The following is a 21,105-nucleotide window of genomic DNA, read 5'->3' as shown; positions in this document are numbered from 1 at the left end:
TCTGTTGTTCCACCTAGCTTTTAAGGAACCATTTGAGTTCGCACGCAGTTTATTTGGTGTTGAAAAGTTTGCTCGTCCAGTTAGCTTAGCCTCAGCAGGGCTATGGCTACTTCTGTCTCTACGTCTCCGTCTCCTATCTCTTGCTCTCTGTGTCAGATGTTTAGTTACTCCTCTGCCTCCTTAAGTGATAATGGTACGTGTAATAAATGTAGCATTTTTGTAGCTTTGGAGGCGAGGGTGTCGGAATTGGAGGCCCGGCTCCGCGCTGTTGAAAAGCCCGTAAACAGCCGTAGCTACTTAGCTAGCGTGGAGCTAACTAGCTTAGAACCTCTCCGTAGTGATTCTCCAGCAGAACCCGAGCAGCCGGGACCTCAGGCCGGCTGGGTGACGGTACGCAGGAAGCATAGAACCCAGCCCGTGGGCCACCACCAACCCATCCACGTTTCTAATAGATTGTCCCCGCTCAGTGACGCACCCACTGACAAGCCGACTCTAATAATTGGCAGCTCCATAGTCAGAAACGTGGCATTAGAGACTCCAGCAACCATAGTTAAATGTTTACCTGGGGCCAGAGCGGGTGACATTAAATCTTATCTGAAACTGCTGGCTAAGGATAAGCGTAAATACAGTAAGATTGTTATTCACGCTGGCGGTAACGACACCCGGTTACACCAATCGGTCACTAAAATTAATGCTGCTTCGGTGTGTAAGTTTGCCAAAACAATGTCGGACTCCGTAATTTTCTCTGGCCCCCTGGCTGATTGGACCAGTGATGACATGGTTAGACGCATGCTGTCCTTCAACCGCTGGTTGTCTAGGTGGTGTCCTGAAAACAACGTGGGCTACATTGATAATTGGAAAACTTTTTGGGGAAAACCTGGTCTGATGCGAAGAAACTGCATCCATCCCGCTTTGGATGGAGCAGATCTTTCCAGTTTTATTAGTCCTCCATGACAACCCAGGGTCCAGACCAGGAAGCAGAGTCATAGTTTAACCCACCCCTCTGCAGCTTCAGTACTGTTACCCACCCAAAGACAGTGTCCTGCCTGTTGGATTGGTCATAATGTTTGTACTCCGTACTTATTGTCCTGTGTGTTTTGCCGTAGGGGCAGCTGGGAGTGGGTGTGGTTATGCTGAACCGACGAGCGGCAAATAAAGTAAAACGGTGGCTCATGAAGCAGGCTAGGAATGTTTATTCATAAGTTTGAGAGCGGAACATTACATGGTGTCAGAGTAAATGGAACTAAACGCCCACTGTCAGCGCGAAATGGATTCGTCAATAGTTCCTGCACCACGAATGGACTGGGATTCAGCTAAACTTCCCGATGCCTGGCGGAGGTTCGTACAACATGTGAAGCTAATGTTTAGTGGCCCGCTAAGCAGCAAGCCTGAGGAGACCCAGTGCAGCTATCTTCTTCTGTGGGTAGGAAAAAGAGGCAGAGACATTTACAACACATGGCAGCTATCTGAGGAAGAAGCTAAAAAGCTGACCACCTACCTCGACAGGTTTGAACAGTACCTCATGCCTAAAACGAACACCATTTTTGCCAGATACAAGTTTAATGAAAGGCTCCAAGGTGAAGGGGAGTCATTTGAACACTTTGTGACAGAGTTAAAGTTACTCGTCAAGCAGTGCGGCTATGTGAACAGTGATGAAATGGTCCGAGACAGGATTGTCTTTGTAACCAGTTTCCCACAAGTCAGAGAAAAACTGCTGAGCCAAGGGTCAGATTTAACTCTAGAAAAAGCCCTAGACATTGCACGCTCCTATGAGATCGCACAAACCCAATAGAAAGCCATGGTCGACCCACACGCAAGCCTGCAGGGAGCAGCGCCTGCGCATGCAGTATCCACTAAGCGCCAGAGTACGCAGCAGAAACATAGGATGGCACCTCATCACAATAATATGGGAAAAGTGTGTGGAAGATGTGCACGTGCACACAGCCAGAAGGAGGAGTGCCCTGCAAAATGGAGGAGGTGCAAAAAGTGCAACAAAATGAACCACTTTGCCAAAGCATGCGTTCAGAAGCACCAAACCAACGCAACCCGGTGTGTTCTATCAACCCTGACACTCCAAGCGATGAAGCGGAGCTATTCATAGATTCCATAACAAAGTGCAATGAAGGGGAGGCTGATGACCAGGCTTACGCTGGCGTAGAAGTAGGCTCACTTCATCACACCGTGAGTTTTAAGCTTGACACAGGAGCCACTGCCAACATCATCCCTGCCCGATTGTTTAAGAAGCATTTCAAGCAGGTCAGCTTGGCACCGCCCACATGCACACTATCTGGCTATGGAGGAGAAAAACTCAACATCAAAAGCACCTGCGAGTTGAAGTGCAGATGGAAAGACATTCACAAGGTGCTGACCTTTGATATAGTAGAAACTGCAGCGCCTCTCATCCTAGGGTTGAGAGCATGCCTAGATCTAAACCTAGTCAAGCTGGTCATGTCAGTACAGATCACAGGCGTCATGGAGGAGTTTGCTGATGTGTTTAAAGGCATAGGGAAATTCCCAGGAGAATGCGACTTACACATTGACCCAGATGCCATGCCCGTCGTGTGCCCCCCATGGAGGATCCCTTTCGCACTGCGGGAAAGACTGAAACAGGAGTTGGACGACATGGAGAAAAACAGCATAATCATCAAGGTAAAAGAACCCATAGAATGGGTAAATGGACTGGTGGTCGCAGAGAGGCGTAATGGGAATCTTAGAGTGTGCCTTGATCCTCGCGATTTAAACAAAGCCTTCAAAAGCCCCCATTACCCGCTTCCAACACTGGATGACATCACACCAAAGCTGGCAGGAGCTCAGTACTTTAGTGTCATGGATGCTCGCTCCGGCTATTGGGCCATCCAGTTAACCACCAAGTCAACGCTCCTCACCACCTTCAACACAACCTTTGGCAGGTACCGCTTTCTGCGCCTTCCTTTTGGGATAATATCAGCACAGGAAATTTTCCAAAGGAAAATCGATGAGACATATGAAGGGCTCAATGGGGTGTCAGCCATCGTGGATGACATCCTCGTGTTTGGCAGGACAAAGGAGGAACACGACGACAACCTCCGTGCCATGCTCGAGCGCACGAGGGAGCGAGGAGTGCGTCTCAATCCAGAGAAATGTGTCATAGGAGCCACAGAAGTGAGTTACTTTGGACACAAACTCACCCGCGAGGGCATCCAGCCAGACCCAAGGAAACTGCAGGCCATAAAAGACATGCCACCGCCTGAGAACAAGAACGAGCTCGAGACAATTCTTGGAATGGCTGATTACCTGTCCAGATTTGCACCACGGCTATCAGAAGTAAATGCACCGCTGCGTCAGCTGCTCAAGCAAGATTCGGAGTTCATATGGGATCAGAATCACGACAGAGTCTTCCAGCAAATGAAAGACCTCATAATCAGAGAACCAGGCCCCATACTGGCATACTACGACACGACCAAGAAGTTATGGCTACAGGTAGATGCATCGAAGTATGGTTTGGGAGCTGTGTTGATGCAGGACGGACACCCAATAGCATATGCTTCAAAGACACTGACCCCAACAGAGATTAACTATGCACAGATTGAAAAAGAGCTCTTTGCAGTGTTGTTTGGATGCAAGCGTTTCCACACCTACATATACGGCAGAAGAGTCCTCGTCGAGTCAGACCACAAGACTTTGGAGCACATACTGAAGAAGCCAATCTCTGTAGACCCTGCTCGTCTGCAGCGCATGCTGTTACAGCTGCAGAGATACGACATAGAGATCGTGCACCGGCCTGGAAAAGACATACTTGTGGCCGACACATTGTCTAGGAAACCATTGCTCGACCAAGACAGCACGCTGAGTGAAGGCATGGAAGACCAGATCCACTCAGTGATGAACAGCCTCCCAGTAAGTGACCAAAAGCTCTCAGAGATACAGGCTGCAACAAGATGCGACCCGCAGCTCACCCTGCTGAGGCAAACCGTGTATGATGGCTGGCCTGAGGACAGAAAAAAATGCCCCAAAACCCTGTTGGACTTCTGGAATTTCAGAGATGAAATTTCGCACTTCCATGGCATCATCTTCAAAGATGACAAAATCATAGTGCCCACAGCCCTAAGAAACAATTTGCTGGAGAGAATCCACACTGGGCACATGGGGATTGAGAGGAGTAAGCAGAGAGCGAGGGACGCCCTCTTCTGGCCAGGCATGGGAAGGGACATAACTGCCATGGTGGAAAACTGTTCCATATGTCAGGAGCGGCACGCAGCAAATCCCAAAGAACCTTTCATTCCACACCAGATTCCTGAGAGACCATGGCAGGTCAGATCTCTTCACATAGGGTGGACAGGACTACTTAGTAATTGTGGACTATTACAGCCGCTACTTTGTGGTTGAAAGGCTATTCTCTACCACCACAGGGTTCGTCACCAAAAAGCTCAAGGCCATATTCGCCAGGCATGGTATACCAGGGAAGCTTGTCTCGGATAACGGCCCATAGTATAGCTCTCGAGAGTTCAAGGATTTTACAGTCACATGGGACTTTGTCCACACGACCTCAAGCACTTTGTACCCACAAAGCAACGGCCTTGCTGAAAGAACGGTTCAAACGGCCAAATCAGTTCTGGATAAAGCTCATGCACAGGGAGTAGATCCATACCTGTCTCTATTGGAGCAAAGGAACACGCCAGTCGACGGCTTTAGATCACCAGTGCAGCTCCTCATGTGTCGACGTCTGTGCTCAGTGATTCCCATCACTGGACACCAGCTGTCACCTCGCATCATAAGCCAGACGGTCGTGCAAAAAAAACATGGATGGAAAGGCAAGAGCGTCAGAGGCACTACTACAATCGCAATGCCACACCACTACCGAGGCTGCAGCAGGGTGACCACATTCGCTTTCAGCACGAGTCTGGAAACTGGAAACCGGCTGTCATCATCCAACCTGCAGAGACTCTTTCCTGATCCGCACTGGCGAAGGACAGACTATACAACGTAACCGACGGCACCTGAGAGGCACCGGCACCTCCAGCACCAATATCCGATCTGGTAACCCAGCCAGATAGTGCAGCTCAACAACAAGCAGAGCCCCTGTCGCCATCCAGAGACACTACAACACCAACCAGGGACACTAGCTCTGCCCTGACCACCAGATCAGGACGAGTGGTCAAACCAAGGGTTATTCTTGACCTGTGATTGTAAAGGGTGTAGGCGGATCGCTGCCCTAAAAAGAGAAAAAACAGAAAAGAAAAAAAAAGCATGTCAAGTGGATGTACCAATGTGTGCATATCCTTTGTTGCATGGTTATTGTTAGTTTTATGTCGCAGTACCTTTACATATTACCGTGTTGAGCAGACTGTTCCGTATCCTCATGTTCAAGATGTTCCATTTCGAAATGCATGCCAGCTGTGTCACTGGCAGACATGAAAAATAAATAAATAAAAAAGGGAGATGTTGGATTGTTCATAACATTTGCACTCTGTACTTATTGTCCTGTGTGTTTTGCCGTAGTGGCAGCTGGGAGTGGGGGTGGTTATTGTAATGTTTCTGGAAGTATGCACCAAGTTTCAGGTTCTTCACAAAAGATGTTTATTGTGTTCTTTCTCCAGCTGTACATCATTCTCTCATCAGTGCTCACCTCTACCCTTAAATAGATTATCTAATACTGCCCCCTTGTGGGCAGAGCCACCATAGGTATCACTACGAGGACTGTTGGACCGACGAGCGGCAAATAAAGTAAAATGGTGGCTCATGAAGCAGGCTAGGAATATTTATTCATAAGTTTGAGAGCGGAACATTACACTGCCCATGGCCAAAATCACACAGATTAAATATCAGGCTTAATAAAGCAAATCATGGAAATCTCATAAATATTAGAACAAATTCAACTGAGCAGAAAATTGGAAAAATTAAATGTGGGTTATTGAACATTAGGTCTATTTTTTTCTAAGACTTTGTTAGTTAATGACTTGATTTGTGATAATCAGATTTATTTGCTCTCTCTCACAGAATCCTGGCTGCAGCAAGAGGACTATGTTAGTTTAAACGAGTCGACTCCTAATTATTTAAATCATCATATTGCTCGATGTACAGGGCGAGGAGGAGGAGTAGCAACCATTTTTCATTTGGACTTATTAATCAATCCCTTACCAATTAATAGCTACAGTTTGTTTGAACATCTTATCCTTAGTTTTCCTAATCCAGATTGCAAAACTGTCCACAGAATGTAGTTAAAAGTCTTCAGCTTGTCCAAAATGCTGCAGCTAGAGTTCTGATGAGAATTAAAAAGGGAGATCATATCTCTCCTGTCTTAGCTTCCCTACATTGGCTACCTGTTAAATTCAGAATAGATTTTAAGATCCTTCTCACATATAAAGCTCTTAATAATCAAGCTCCATCATACATTAGTGATCTGATTGTTCCATTTGTTCCTAACCGAGCACTTCGCTCTCAGACTGCAGGTCTACTGGTGGTTCCCAGAGTATCTAAAATTAGGATGGGAGGCAGATCTTTTAGTTATCAGGCTCCTGTCCTGTGGAACCAGCTCCCAGCTTTAGTCCGTGAGGCAGACACTTTGTCTACTTTTAAGAATAGGCTTAAAACATTTTTATTTGATAGGGCCTATGGTTAAAATCTGATGTTATGTCAGGAACTGAACTCAGAAGACCCGTGAAGACGCCAACACAGTAAAAATCTATATAAAAAAGTCTTTATTTCAAGCAGAGTTACCAGATGGTCGAGGCTGGAGACAGAGTCGGAGACAGGCTAAGGTCAAAATGGCAGGCAGGATACAAGGCAGGGGTCAGGCAAAAAACAAGGTCCAGAGGCAAAGATCAGGCAGGGTGGATGGCTGGAGAACTACTGGCAAGGCTGTAATAATCTGGCCGGGAGCTGGTGGTTTGCTGGTGAATATATAGTAGGGGAAGCAGGTGTGTAAGATGAGCTGATGAGTGAGGAGCAGGTGAAGTGGATGAAGCTGATGAGGTGTAGGTCAGGTTGCTGTGGAAACCAGGGCTTGGCTTGAGCTTGGTGAAGGGACCAGGTGAGCTGAATGAAGGTATAATGAGGAAGTGGAGGAGGGTGAAGGACGGGAGTCATGACATGTAAGCCTTAATCTGGACAAGTGGGGGAGTACAGGGAGGTGGAATGTACAGTCGGTAAAGGCGGCTCTCCCTTGCCCTGCCTCCAACATGCCTCCATCTAAATAGGATAGATTATCGCTGTAGTTATGCTGCTATAGGCTTAGACTGCTGGAGGACACACTGACCACTTTTCACACACTACTGCTTTCTTTTACAGTCTGCTTTTTAACTGTATTATTTTCTGCAATTTCAGCTGTTAACTTTATTTTCTCTGTAAGTGTTTTTCTCCCCAGAAGAAGCTACAACAATGTTCTACTGAGCTGTGGTGGCCTCATGGAGGGGGCCATCGTCTAGCACACTGCTGCTAACCACTAAAACATTCTCCCTCTCCTGATAATAACTTTTTGCTTTCTTTGACGTTGGATGTGCTACTGCTAGTTTATCCGTTTAATTATCGATTCACTAGGATAAATACAATAAAGTTTATCTTTCACCAAATAGAATATTTACTAAGACATCACAATATAACTATAGACACATTACTTGTCTTTGTGTGTGTGTGTGTGTGTGTGTGTGTTTGTGTGTGTTGTGTGTGTGTGTGTGTGTGTGTGTGTGTGTGTGTGTGTGTGTGTGTGTGTGTGTGTGTGTGTGTGTGTGTGTGTGTGTGTGTGTGTGTGTCTGCTCTGTCTTCTCAATCCCCAGTGAGTCGTGGATGATGGCTGCTCATACTGAGCCAGGATTCTCTGGAGGTTTCTTCCTGTTAAAAGGGAGTTTTCCTCTCCACTGTCGCTTTATGCTTGCTTAGTATGAGGATTGCTGTATAGTCACTGACACTAGTCAGTGACTTGATACAATTTGCTGGGTTCCTTATATAGGAAACATTATTTCTGATTGGCTTAATGAACTGACCTGAATTGGAATGTTTATTATGTGAAGTGCCTTGAGATGACTCTTGTCGTGATTTGGCGCTATATAAATAAACTTGAATTGAATTGAATTGAAAAACTGTAAAACCACTCTTGTTTGTAGTTTTATATCGTCCACCAGGCCCTTACTCTGAGTTTTTGGATCAGATCTCTGATTTTGTATCTGATTAGGTGCTAAGTACTGATAAGGTCATTATAGTGGGGGATTTTAATATTCATGTGGACATTGAAAATGATTGCCTCAATGTAGCCTTTAGTAATATGTCTCAACTGGTTTTACCCAAAGAATACATAGCTCCACCCACTCCTGCCATCATACATTAGACCTTGTGCTGACTTATGGCATAGAGTGTGAGGAAATAACAATCTTTCCACATAATCCAGTCCTCTCGGACCACTTTCTGATAACCTTTGAGTTTTTTTTTACAACTGAGTTCTCGAGACATGAAAGTAAATTTCACTATAGTCGGTCTCTATCTGACAACGCTGTTGCATCTTTTAAATCAACTGTTCCATCTTTACTGTCCTCAGCATCTCAGAGGCATGTAGCAGAGGGCAATATTTTCAGTTCTAGCCCCTCACAAATTGATGTCTTAGTTCATAATGTTACTTCCTCTTTACGTGTGGCATTAGATGATGTTGCCCCTTTAAAAAAGAAGGTAATTAGGGACAGGAAGTTGGCTCCCTGGTTTAATTCTCATTTACGAGCTTTAAAACAAAACTCGGAGAGAACATGGCGCTCTACGCACCAGGAGGAGTCCTACTTATCCTGGAAAAATAGTATTGTGCTTTATAAAAATAAGTTTCGTCAAACTAGAACTGCTTATTTGTCATCGCTAATTGAGGAGAATAAGAATAATCCTAAATTTCTTTTCAGTACAGTTGCTAAACTTACACAGAATCATAGCTCTGAGCCATCTATTCCCTTAGCCCTCAGCAGCAATGACTTTATGGGATTTTTTACAAGTAAAATTATTCTATTAGAAACAAAATCTTTAGCATCCTCCCTAATGTGATTTCTTCTTCCTCAGTAAGTGAGGCAGCATCAGAGGTGACTGTAGAACCTCATCTGTGCTTGAACCATTTTGATCCAGTTGAGCTTTCAGATTTGTCAAAAATATTAGCTTCATCTAAACCTTCAACTTGCATTTTAGATCCAATCCCAACCAAATTATTTAAAGAATCATTTCCTTTGGTTACTGCTCCTATTCTAGATATAATCAATCTATCCTTAGTAAATGGATATGTACCACAGGATTTTAAGGTTGCTGTAATCAAACCTTCACTTAAGAAGCCTTCTCTGGATCCAGATGACCCAATGAATTATAGACCAATATCTAACCTTCCATTTTTATCCAAAGTCCTGGAGAGAATGGTGGCCATCCAAGTATGTGAGCATTTAAACACTAATGCTCTGTTTGATGAATTTCAGTCTGGTTTTAGAGAGTATCACAGCACTGAAACTGCATTAGTGAGAGTTACAAATGATATTCTCATGGCCTCAGATAAGAATCTTGTGTCTGTTCTACTCTTGTTAGATCTCAGTGCTGCCTTTGACACAGTAGATCACAATGTTCTTTTAGAAAGACTTGAACATGTTGTAGGGATCAAAGAAACAGTGCTAGGCTGGTTTAAATCCTACCTGTCTGACAGATTTCATTTTGTAAATGTACATGACAAATCTTCTTCATACTCCAGGGTTACTTGCGGAGTACCACAGGGTTCAGTGCTTGGACCAATTCTTTTTACTATATATATGCTCCCAATTGGTAAAATCATTAGACAGCATAGGATAAACTTCCTCTGTTATGCTGACGATACTCAGTTATACTTATCCATTAACCCTGATGAACCTAATCGGTTAGGTAGATTACAGGCTTGTCTTGAGGACATAAAAAATTGGATGACTCTATTTTTTTTGCTTTTAAATCAAGACAAGATCTTTGGACCAGAAATCCAGAAAAGGAAATTGCAGATGCTAATATTTTTCATGTTTAACTCAGAGGGACTGGCAATATTTAATAAATAAGTAATAAGCAGTTCCTCAGTGAACTTGCTCTTTAATAAATTTGAATGAAGTATTTTACTAGTTGTAGTTAAAGTCTCGCTTAAGTCTCGCTCTGTCCCACACAGGTAAACTCTTTCCTTTTTTCTCATAATGTTTAAAGCTTCTCTTTACTTTGTGGTGAACAGATTCGGTTGGCTAGCAGAACAGATTGCAGTCATCCCACGGGTCAAACCAGAGAAAAATTGTGGCTCAGGGAAAACTGGAGCTGTGACCTGGAGCGCATCACCTGAAAAACAATTTGGTGTCTTCTGCTTTAATGACTCAGGTACTGGTACCTTACAGCTCGGTAAAAGATTTGTTTCATAATGAAGCCGACACTGCTGAATCTGTTTTACCAACCTGTAACAAACGTGTCATAAAGGCAGTCATTTTTAGCTCTATCAGATCAGGACGAGACAGTGACAACGTTAGCAGCCGGCCTGCCATCATCCCCAGCCACCAGCTCACAGGCGGCGCTGACCCGGTCTTCATCCCCTCTCACAACTTTGGTCACATCAACAAGGTCTCCACCATCAACAGAAGTAACCACTCGCCCTAAGGAGACATCCTTAGATTTTAAACTCCTGATGGAGACAACAAGAACTTCCTCCCCCTCCTCCCCATCACCTAAAACCGATCCTCCACATCACCTTATAACCTCCAAAAAGGCTGAGGTCAGTTTGGAGTTCCTGACTTCCCCTCAGGCAGCAAAGCCTCCACTAGGAGGTTAGTCACCATTCTTTAGTAGTAGGTTTTTATACTTAAACAATAAACAATAGCAGAGTTTAGGATCAGGTTTTAAGTGATTTGCTAGCCACCACCTCACTAACTTCTACTCTGGTTGTACTTTTAATCAGCTGGACCTACAGCGCTGCTCAGTGTCGGGCTTGTTCTGCTGCTCCTGATAGCAGCAGGTGTCGGGTGGTACTGCAGACCGTAAGTCATGTTTGCCTTTAATCAAATGATTCAAAATGTGAATGTCATTAAAAGACCCAAACATTTATCCTTAAGGTGCAGGGCCGATGCAGGGCCAAGTAAAAAGTCACAAAAATGTGACTTTACACTGTAAACAAAGAAATGTTTTGGTGATGTTTTTATTTGTGCAGCTGAAAAAGAGCTAAAACAGACGTGTTAGTAAAAGTCTGAACATAAGTGTTTTAATGGCTGATGAACATCAGCAGACTGCTGACGATGGCGAGGCATGAAGAGAAGGGTAGAGCAGAGAGAGTTTGTGGAGTTAGGTGTTTATGTCTTTGGGTCAGGTTTGGTCAAGAACATGGATCAGTATGGAACTAGGATTGGGACAATATTCAGCGTAACTTGTACCAAGTTTTGTAACTTCGAACATGTTTCATCACATGTAACTTTGGATTCGTAACTTGTAACTTTGGATTCGTAACTTGTAATTCTCAATTCGTACTTGTATTCTTGTTTTGTAACAGGAACATTGTATTTTGTACATGTATTTTTTATTTTGTAAAATCAAACATTCATTCAGAAGCATGAAACTTTTGTTTTGTAACTAGCAGACTTCCAAATTGAAAAAAATCAAGGTACAAGTTTGAAATCAAAGCTCCCAAAACACACATTTCATTCTACAGGTACAAACCTCAAATCCTACAGTGTTACGAATCTTTTTGTCTCGATTCTAGCGTCAGTGGGAGGAACTTGGGTGGAACCAATGAGAGCACGAGTCTTGGCTACCAATCACGTTTCTCGAATTCCTGTCCAATCATTGGGAGAGGAGGGCAGGGTTTTGTCAGAGCTGTAGAGAGTTACAACACTCCAATAGACTCCTATGGAATGGGGAAGTCACGTGGTTCATGTGGTTTCGAATAGTTCCAAACAGCCCCGCTGCTGCATTGACTGCAGTTCATTTTCGGTGTTTCGGAAGGATTTTCTCCGGTAAGTTGATGAAATGTCATCATTTTGTTGCATTGTGAAGCGTTAGCTAACCGCTTCGTTGTCTCCTCACAGAACAAGGCTATCCCAGCATGCTTTGCGCACCGGCTGTGGATTTTAAACAGGCAGAGAAAATGGGGAGAGCTACGAAGTTTTAAACGTAAGTTTGTTAAAAACTAGCCGTAGAAATCTAAAAAGCTTACAGCGGTTCAGTTTATAGACATTTTTCGTTTGTTTATTTGTTTTTAAATTACATTTTAAGCAGAAATCAGCCAGAATGAGTTTGTATCGCGGGTCCCAGTTATTCCCGTGTGTGTGTGTGTGTGTGTGTGTGTGTGTGTGTGTGTGTGTGTGTCGAATTAAACATGTCAAGCGTTTTTATTCAGCTTAGAGGTGAAGAGTGAAGCTGTTTACACACACAACCACAGTAGTTCTGCTGTGAAAAGTAGTTTTACATTCAGGGATTTACACAGTTGACACGTTAGAATGAAGTAAAAAGTTTGTGTGAAGAATATAATTTTTTATCTTCTCATGTGGATAAATGTAAAAATGTGTTTATTGCCTTTTTGTCACCTGTGGTCTCTGATTTTCTCTGTAGGACTGCAGGTGTCCAGGGTCAGGAGAGGCTTTACCTGGTTGTCATCCTGGGAGAGAGGCCTTCTACTGTCATCATGTTAATGTTATTTAGCTGTTTGATATTTGAACATGTTTATTAAAACAAATACTAACTGATAACTCTTTCTGGTCATTGGTTTTATCACCAGTTTTATTATTACAGATGTTTTTGAACATGTTACATGAACAGAAAATGAAAAGATGATAAGGAGACAACATTATTTATAATATGTTACACTTATTTACAGATCAAAACCAGTATGGACCAGTTTTGTACAGTTAAAGCAGGATTAACCTGAGTGACTCTTCCTGGATCATTTATTTAAACTGAGTGAGCAGGAAGTCTTTAACAGTGCAGCTGGATCTGCTGCAGGAGGATCCAGACGTGGATGGAGGGCTGGAGCAGACCCGTGGCTGGACGTTTCTGGTCAGAGGAACATCATACAGGACGGTCTGCAGAGAGAGCTTTGGGACGCTTCTTCTCACTGTCCACTCCATCGTCCAACTACAGGGCCTGCTGGGCTGGCTCAGACGACGGCTGTTACGTCTCTGTGAATGACTTGCCTGTTAACAGTAGTGGTGGTCTGCTGGTACCTCCTGCAGGACAGAGCACCACTGACCTCCTCCATTCACATCTTCCTGACGCTCATCCTCCAGACCCACAACTTCACCAGCACAAAGGCAGATGTGCAGCACAGTGCATGCTGACCTGTAATAGATTAAATAAGAGTTAGTTTTTTTTATAGAAAAATGTAAAACAAAACATAACCTGCAGTACACTGGTTCTGTTCAGTTTAAAGAAAAGCAGCAGGGAAAACTACAGAGAATTTACATTTTTAAGACAGATCTAATCATTATTAGGCTTAAGTTGAATAAACAAATGCACATTGAAAACTGTTCATTTTATTAAAAAGCCTGTTTTTAAAGCATTTTACCCTCATTTGATGCAAAATAAGTTCTAAGGTCCAATTTACATTAGAAAACATCCTGCTGCATTCAACATTTATAATGCATTTGGTTTATTTTAATTACCTACATGATAATACTCTGTAGTAATGTGTTGTGTACGTTTAACAAGTTCATTCTGTAGCTTAAAACATACATGAAACCATCTAAAGTTAACAAGTAAGTCCTGAAAGCTTCTAGAATAAACAAAGTTACTTTACCTGAAAACGGCTGTGAACAAACACTGCTGATGGACGTGAAGCTGCTCTAGCTCCTTAATATTCCTGCTCCATTTTCGCTAGCTTTAGCATTTTTCCTTTGCGTGTAGCTGCCGCCACGGCTGTGACGGGACCTACGGGCCACCGTAGAGGTGAAGGCTAGACTGTCCGAATTCAGAGCCGCTGACTTCCGGTTTTAGCGGTCTTCAAGGACCCGGCCTTGCTAGACCGGCGAGGATCCGTACTCATAAGCACCTTTCCTGTGGATTCGGACATTCGGGAGTGTCGTCTCTACAGCTCTGCCCTCCTCTCCCAATGATTGGACAGGAATACGAGAAACGTGATTGGTAGCTAAGACTCGTGCTCTCATTGGTTCCACCCAAGTTCCTCCCACTGACGCTAGAATCAATACAAAAAGATCTGTAACACTGTAGGATTTTGGTTTGTACCTGTAGAATGAAATGTGTGTTTTGAGAGTTTTGATTTCAAACTTGTAACTTGATTTTTTTCAATTTGGAAGTCTGCTAGTTACAAAACAAAAGTTTCATGTTTCTGAATGAATTTTTGATTTTACAAAATAAAAAATACATGTACAAAATACAATGTTCCTGTTACAAATTAAGAATACAAGTACGAATTGAGAATTACAAGTTATGAATCCAAAGTTACAAGTTACGAATCCAAAGTTACATGTGATGAAACATGTTCGAAGTTACAAAACTTGGTACAAGTTACGCTGAATATTGTACAAGTTACGCTAAATATTGTCCCAATCCTAGTTCCATAGATCAGGAGCTCATGCATGAAGGACACATGATGACTGAGAGATGTCTGAGTCGTTCGTACTGTTTGGGAAGCGAGTATCCGCCCAGCAGGAGGTTCTGACAAGGATAAGGAAGTCCAGTTGACCTTTTTCTAGAACTTTGACAAATAACTATTTGTTTTATGTATCTTTTGCCTGCTTTCAGAAGACCTTTTGGTTGGCGTGGCAGACTGCTGAATGATGACACAGAGACAGAGATGTGGAAGAAAACTGACATATACTGTGAACCTGAAGCAGACCTAGATGAAGATGAAGTAGACAAAACATACTCAAGCAACATCACCCTGTGTGTGGATCCGTGTTTAAATCAAACTCTGGATTAGCTGACATTTCTGTGGAGGTTTGATGGTGTAATCATGTCTTTGCAGCACTGAGGATAAAAGGTCTCAGACGTGATGCAGCAGTAAACACTTGGTTTCCACAGACACAAGTCTCTTATTTAGTTGATTTCACAGTAAAATGGTAGTTTGCTGAGGTCAGCTGCATTAACGGCAGAAAAAACAGAAAAAACTTGTCTTTGTCCCAGATTCAGAGGAAACTGTCAACAGCCAGATTTTTACAAAACACGTCTGTAACATCTGACGCATTTTAGCCAACACTATATATAATAAAACAATTCCCCCTCTCACCCTCCGCGGGTGGTCTCATCCTTCCAGGCTCGGGTCCTCCACCAGAGGCCTGGGAGCTTGAGGGTCCTGCAGTATCTTAGCTGTTCCTAGATCTGCTCTTTTCTGGACTGAGATGTCTGATGTTTTATCTGGGATCTGCTTTAGCCACTCCTCCAGTCTGGGGGTTACTGCCCCAAGTGACCCGATGACCACGGGCACCGATGTCTTCACTCTTCAGGCTTTCTCAAGTTCTTCTTTCTTGTTGTAATTCTCACCATTCGCCACCGTACTTCTCTAGTTTCTCCTGTTCCTTTTTCCTGATGTTACATCACTTGGTATTGCCACATCAACCACAACGGCTGTTATCTGTTGTTTGTCCACCACCACAATGTCCGGTTGGTCCACCATCACCATTTTGTCATTCTGGATCTGAAAGTCCCACAGGAGCTTGGCTCTCTTGTTCTCAGACACCTTAGGGGGTGTTACCCGCTTTGACCTCGGGGCTTCCAGTACATACTCTGCACAGATGTTTCTGTGCATGATGCCAGCCACTTGGTTGTGGCGTTCCATGTATGCTTTCCCTGCCAGCATCTTACACCCTGCAGATGTGGTGGATTATCTCATAGCCTACACCTTGGGTCTTGTCTGGTGTGGTAGATCTTGGCCTCTGTTGCTCTGCTGTTCAGGGCCTGTTCCTGTGCAGCCATGATGAGTGTCTCTGACACAGCTTCAGAGAGGTCTTCAGACCAGCTCTTACAGAATGTCAGTAATTCAGCTCAGACTGGGAGACCATCTAAAGGAACACTTTGCAGGTGTTTTGCATTCATTAGCTGATTAGAGTGTGACACTTTGAGTCTAGAATATTGAACCTTTTCATAATATTCTAATTGTCTGAGATTTTGAATTTGGGGTTTTCCGTCAGCTGTAAGCCTGAAGACCTGTTGATTCTTCATCCTTACATTTTCTTCATGCTGCTGTTTCTACCAATTCTGTCTTCCTTCACACCTTTAATCTTTTCCTTTTCCTCATTTGTAATTCAAACTGTTTCTCTTTGTTGTTCTTGTGAAGCACCTGTGATTTTTATCTTGAGACACTATAAAGAAAACTGTTTCCTCTTCTTTACAATTATAACAAATAAAGGTTTGAAACATCAGGCTTTGCATGTCATGAGTCTAATTAATATATTAGTTTCACATTTTAAGACAAATAAATGAAATTTTGCACCATATTCTTAGCCTGGCAAGCCAGACTAAATAAATGTATTATTTAGTCTGGCAACGCTCCATTGACGGCTCTTGGTTGTGGGGCGGGTTCTACCGTTGTCTTTCAAATGATCTCCGCATTCCACTGGACAATGAATGTGATTCAGGCTGCCTCAATTCAGGGTCTGCATCCTTCGTCGGCCGGATTCGTCATAGCGCCGCGACCAGGCCTGTCCCAATTTGAAGACTCCTTCAAATGCGGTCGACGAATCCGGCCTTCTTTTTGCCTGTATGAAGGATGGGTCCGGTGTATCCTTCAGTGGTTCACATTTCCCAAGATGCCTTGCGGGCCGGACGGCAGAACTTTTAAAAACAATGGCGGACAGTGAAGCGGGAGCTGTCGGAGAGGATTGCGCATATAAATGTAAGTATAAACTTGAAAACTGTTAGGTTAAGGGCTTTTTGTGATACGCGAACGTTATTTTAGTCAGAAATGTTACAGTAAAAGTGCTTGTATTGCGGTCTCGGCTCGTATGTTCGGCCGCTCGGTGTCGCACTTCTCCCACTATGTTTCTCTCCTGATTTTAATGGGAGTTTGTATTTTAGGGACAAAAGAGAAAACCAGGGAATTTATTAAGCTTAGGGCGGAGATGGACCACATGATCACTGGAGCAAAGTATTCGGCGGCTGTGGCATGGAGGTACAATAACATCTCATATTTTAAAAACTCATTTGAATTTAGTTTTTTCTGCGAAAACATGAAAGGAATAACCCGTTGTCCTCTTTTCTCTTCCTGTTTCTTTTCTTACATGTTTGTTAAGACTATTCTGGAGAAAATGGGCATCCAGGGGAAGGTGCCAGCGATGACCAGCTTCTGGAGCTGATCAGGGAGGACATGAGGCTGCAGAGGGAGGCAGAGCAGCAGAGGGCACAGGAGAGAAGGGAGAACTTTGACAGCTTTTTACTTTGCTAGAAAGAAATGATTAATAAAGATTAAACATGTACATATAAAAGAAATATCTAAATAAAATCAGTTCTGTATTAAACTCTTGAGTTTTATTTTTGCTTACAAATGAGAATTGTTTACTAGAGGGTATCCCGCTGGGTCTTAAAGTCTTAAAAGGTGATAAATCGGTTTTGGTCAAATTAAGACCCTTAGAAAGTATTAAAAACTATAATCACTATAATCATCTGAGCTCAGGCTCAGCTTGTCAAAAGTATTTTCTCTGAATTAGCTCTCCAACAGTCAAGGAAACGATTAAAAAGCTAAAACTTCGGGCTCCATCGTTTAAAGTTCCTTCTGCTCAGCGGTTCCACGGTTGCTAGGCGACGGAACGTTTGCCGAAGGAGTGGCGGGAATTCATGAAGGCTAGGCCTGTCAAAATGGCTGCGTCTGCAGCTAGACCTTACTCAAATTCACAGCCGTTAACATCCGGTCTATGGGGAGGACCCAGCCCACGTCGGCCGAGTAGGCTGGGTCCTTGAAGGATGCAGACCCTGAATTGAGACCTGAGACACAGCCTTTGAAACCCCTCTAGAGAGCTGTGATTGGCTAGCCAGTCCTGGTAGGAGCTGCGGAGGTTCCAATGGAGCGTGCCTAGACTAACTTTGCAAAGCAAGAATTTGGTCTAGTTCACTAGGCTACCATATTATACTTTATAGCTTCAACTGATAGTGTTGTTGTAATTCTCACCATTCGCCACCGTGGCGCTGTTGAGTCTCGTGAACCGCGGTAGGTCACATGGTCACACCAAAGAAGACCCACATCCACCTTCAGCTAGCAGGAGCTGGCATGTTGTCATTTCTGCTCTTCGTGTTATTTTCTAATTGAACGAGTTAACCAGCGTAAAACCCTGAAAATGCGCCGTCTGGGCTCCGTTCAGCAGAAGATACCGTGCGTGTTCCTCACCGACGTGAAGCCAGAACCGTCCAGTAAACGGGACCGTCAGGTGAGTGCAGCAGCCTCTTATTTATAAACCGTAACGCCACACGGTTAACAAACATGACTTTTTCTTAAATCAATATCATGCTTATGCCAGTCCGTTCTTGTGATCGTCTGTGTTGCATAAATGACTTCATCATCATCCAGCCCATCTGTCTCACCAGTGATCCGACCCGCTTTGCAGCCAGGAGGACTAGGACCTCATCACGGTCCGATACCTGAGAGAAAGGACTAGTCAGCATCTCCTCTGGACCAATCCAGAACAAATTTATTATTGCAGATGACACCTTTTAGATGACATGAGTGAAGGTATCTGCAGCGTCATTTCTGGCGGTGCAGACTCAGCAGCGCGTCCTGCTGCTCAGATAGCGCAAGGCAACACAAATTATGAAAAATGCACAACTAATTCAAACTTCTGAACCTATTATTTGGTTTTAAAACCACTGACGCTGTGTGCTGTCTAACATTATTAAAGCTAGATAATTGTGGCGTCCACGCCCACGGTGAGAAACTGAACATAGAATATTTTTATCAGCCCTGAATGACACATTTCTGTCTTCAGCAATTTCAGGTCATCGCCACCGAAAACGTGAACCCGGTTGCTGTGGAGGCTAACATAGACGGTGCAGTAGCCACAGAGAAACTGGATGGGACCTGCTGCTACGTCACCCTGCATCAAGGTGAGCAGATACAGCCTTCTTGTCTCAGTGTGAAAACTGAAATGGCTGAATTCTCTTTGCTTCAGGTCGATTGTACCTCTGGGCCAGACTCGACAGGAAACCCAACAAGCAGGCAGACAAGAGGTTTAAGAAGCACCAGCACACTCACCAAAGCAGTAAAGGTACCAGGTGTAGCTGATGACACACTCCTGGGCAGACCAGCGGCAGGTCAGACAGCTGTTGGCTTCTGTTCCAGATTTCACATGGAATGTGGAGGAAGACTTCAAAGCAGTGTCAGAAATGTGGATCCCAGCTCACAAAGTCAGACACCACAACGGCCACCCGATGCCTGACGAGCACGGACACATTCCAGGTCTGTTGGGTTTGCGGCTGATGAAACCTGGAAGATGAGACCTCTGATTGTGTTCCCGTTGAACCTGCAGGCTGGGTTCCGGTGGAGAAGAGCAACAAGCAGTACTGCTGGCACTCCTCTGTGGTGGATTATGAAGTCGGGTCAGCTCTTGTTCTTCGGCCAAGCTCTGATGAAGAGGTGTTAGAAATCACAGCCGTCCCACTGGCGGACCTCCAGGAACACACTCTGGAGCTGGTTGGAACCAGCATCAATGGAAACCCTTATGGTACGACCCTGACCTGTTCCTCAGTATCACCACGAATACAAGGGTTTCACACACACAGGGCAGATGTTCTCCATCACAGCTGAGTAACCTTCTACATGCAGGGCTGGGGAGTAAGAAGCAGCCTGTTCACTGCCTGGTTCCACATGGCAGCATCCCAGTAACCAACCCTCCACCAGTGGACTTCCAGCAGCTTTGCTCCTGGTTCCAGGAGAGCCCAGCAGGCCGAGTGGAGGGCATCGTGTGGCACTGTAAGGACGGCACCCTTGTCAAGGTGTGGAGTCTCTATGTGCCGTCAGACTGACGCATTCAAACCAATAATTTACATTTGAGTGTACGGAGGAGCTGAGTGGTTCCATCTAAAACAACTTATCTACACAGATGTGTGTGTGTGTGTGTGTGTGTGTGCAGGTTCATCGTCACCACCTGGGTCTCCGGTGGCCAGTTGGGGACACCCACCTCTCCAGCAGGTCGGTGGTGGTTCGGGTCGATGCCTACAGCTCCACCAACACCTTGTTCACAGCTCTTTCAGCTCTAAATGGACACAGCTTCAGACGGCTTCAGGATGTCCAGTTAGAGTCGTAACCGGGGTATTCGCTCTGCTGAACCTGACACTTGAGGAACCAGAAGTCTCATGAGAGTGGTCTTTAAGGGACGAGGTGTCCCCGTCCTACAAGCTCCGACCTGAAGGACTTGCCAGCTGGGTGAGAAAATCTTTGTGTGAAGAGTAAATGGCAGATTTGACAGATTAAGGCAGTTCCTTTATTGACACACTTATAAATACGTTACATGAGAAATGACTGTAAACCTACGAGTTAAGAAAAGACAAAAGCTGCTGTATAGAAAACATAAAAGAACCAGTTTAATATTAAACCCTCATTGTTTTATTGTGGAACAAACAGGATAAGGGCTGCGTTTTAACCTACGTTAGTGTGCCAGACCCTCAGTTAACTGATGGACACGCTGGGCATCTCAGCCTGGACCCCAAACTGGTCACACACCTTCTTCAGCTGCTCCTCCAGCAGGATGTTCTTCTTCACCTCCAGGTTGTAGTTATACTTCAGATCCTCCAGCTCGTCCAAGAGTGTTGGGTCAAAGCTCTCCAGCTCCTTCTTCAACCTCCTGACCTCCGCTTGAAGGCTGCTCTTCTCCGTTTCTGCTGCCTGCAGGAGGGTGTTCACTTTTCTGTAATCTGAAAATAAAACTAATGATGCAACATCCACCACTGACAGGTTTATTTTCTGTATACAATTAAACTACAGTGCTTTAAAATACTCACTAGGAGTGTGAACTGGCAAGTATCCAGTGGTTTGATGCATTGTGACGCCAAAAGTCAGACAATATTTTTAAGTCTGAATTAAAAACGCTTCTAAGACTCAAGAGTTACCCCGTGATCTCGTTCCATCAGGATAAAGGCGGTAAACCCTGCTGCCACCTAGCAGTCAGAGTGTGAATTGCACTACACAAAATAAATAGTTAACATTTGCATGAAAGTGCTCAATAAAAAAACACTTTTCCAGTGCATCGCTATTTT

The 21,105-nt window shown here is 44.2% G+C and overlaps 3 protein-coding genes and 1 long non-coding RNA gene across 9 annotated transcripts in view; 3 read left to right on the top strand and 1 right to left on the bottom strand.

Annotated features, from left to right (window-relative positions):
* Positions 1-14,994, top strand: part of lyve1b (lymphatic vessel endothelial hyaluronic receptor 1b) — a 51,415-nt gene extending 36,421 nt beyond the window's left edge. The window contains exons 3-6 of the mRNA XM_015963809.3: positions 10,169-10,308; positions 10,419-10,748; positions 10,880-10,958; positions 14,671-14,994. Coding sequence (XP_015819295.3) covers positions 10,169-10,308; positions 10,419-10,748; positions 10,880-10,958; positions 14,671-14,848 — 727 coding nt within the window. The 3' untranslated portion in view covers positions 14,849-14,994. The remainder of the gene's footprint in view (positions 1-10,168; positions 10,309-10,418; positions 10,749-10,879; positions 10,959-14,670) is intronic.
* LOC129153505 (uncharacterized) lies at positions 11,828-12,656 on the top strand. Its single transcript, XR_008559492.2, has 3 exons — positions 11,828-11,927; positions 12,000-12,084; positions 12,523-12,656. It is a non-coding gene; the product is annotated as an uncharacterized lncRNA (long non-coding RNA).
* A 3,027-nt stretch (positions 14,995-18,021) lies between the features above and the next one.
* rlig1 (RNA 5'-phosphate and 3'-OH ligase 1) lies at positions 18,022-20,793 on the top strand. 2 transcript variants are annotated; one of them, XR_001573307.3, is made up of 8 exons: positions 18,022-18,284; positions 18,840-18,957; positions 19,023-19,118; positions 19,193-19,309; positions 19,380-19,574; positions 19,676-19,845; positions 19,983-20,275; positions 20,474-20,612. XR_001573307.3 is itself a non-coding variant. In XM_015963807.3 (7 exons), exons 1-7 carry the CDS (start codon positions 18,195-18,197, stop codon positions 20,154-20,156), a joined length of 960 nt encoding a protein of 319 aa, XP_015819293.1. In that variant the 5' UTR covers positions 18,022-18,194; the 3' UTR covers positions 20,157-20,793. The 2 variants fall into 2 exon arrangements, 1 of the variants encoding a protein (XP_015819293.1); XM_015963807.3 differs by having other exon boundaries at positions 19,983-20,793.
* cep290 (centrosomal protein 290) overlaps positions 20,311-21,105 on the bottom strand; it is a 98,443-nt gene continuing 97,648 nt past the window's right edge. For all 5 annotated transcript variants that reach the window (XM_070550240.1, XM_070550242.1, XM_054732735.2 and 2 more), the window contains one exon: positions 20,311-20,763. In XM_070550240.1, the coding sequence (XP_070406341.1) occupies positions 20,519-20,763 (245 nt within the window). In that variant the 3' untranslated portion in view covers positions 20,311-20,518. The remainder of the gene's footprint in view (positions 20,764-21,105) is intronic.

This window comes from Nothobranchius furzeri, chromosome 4 (assembly GCF_043380555.1).
Source record: "Nothobranchius furzeri strain GRZ-AD chromosome 4, NfurGRZ-RIMD1, whole genome shotgun sequence".
NCBI classification, from domain to species: Eukaryota; Metazoa; Chordata; class Actinopteri; order Cyprinodontiformes; family Nothobranchiidae; genus Nothobranchius; species Nothobranchius furzeri.
This window is presented reverse-complemented; position numbering and strand designations above follow the sequence as displayed.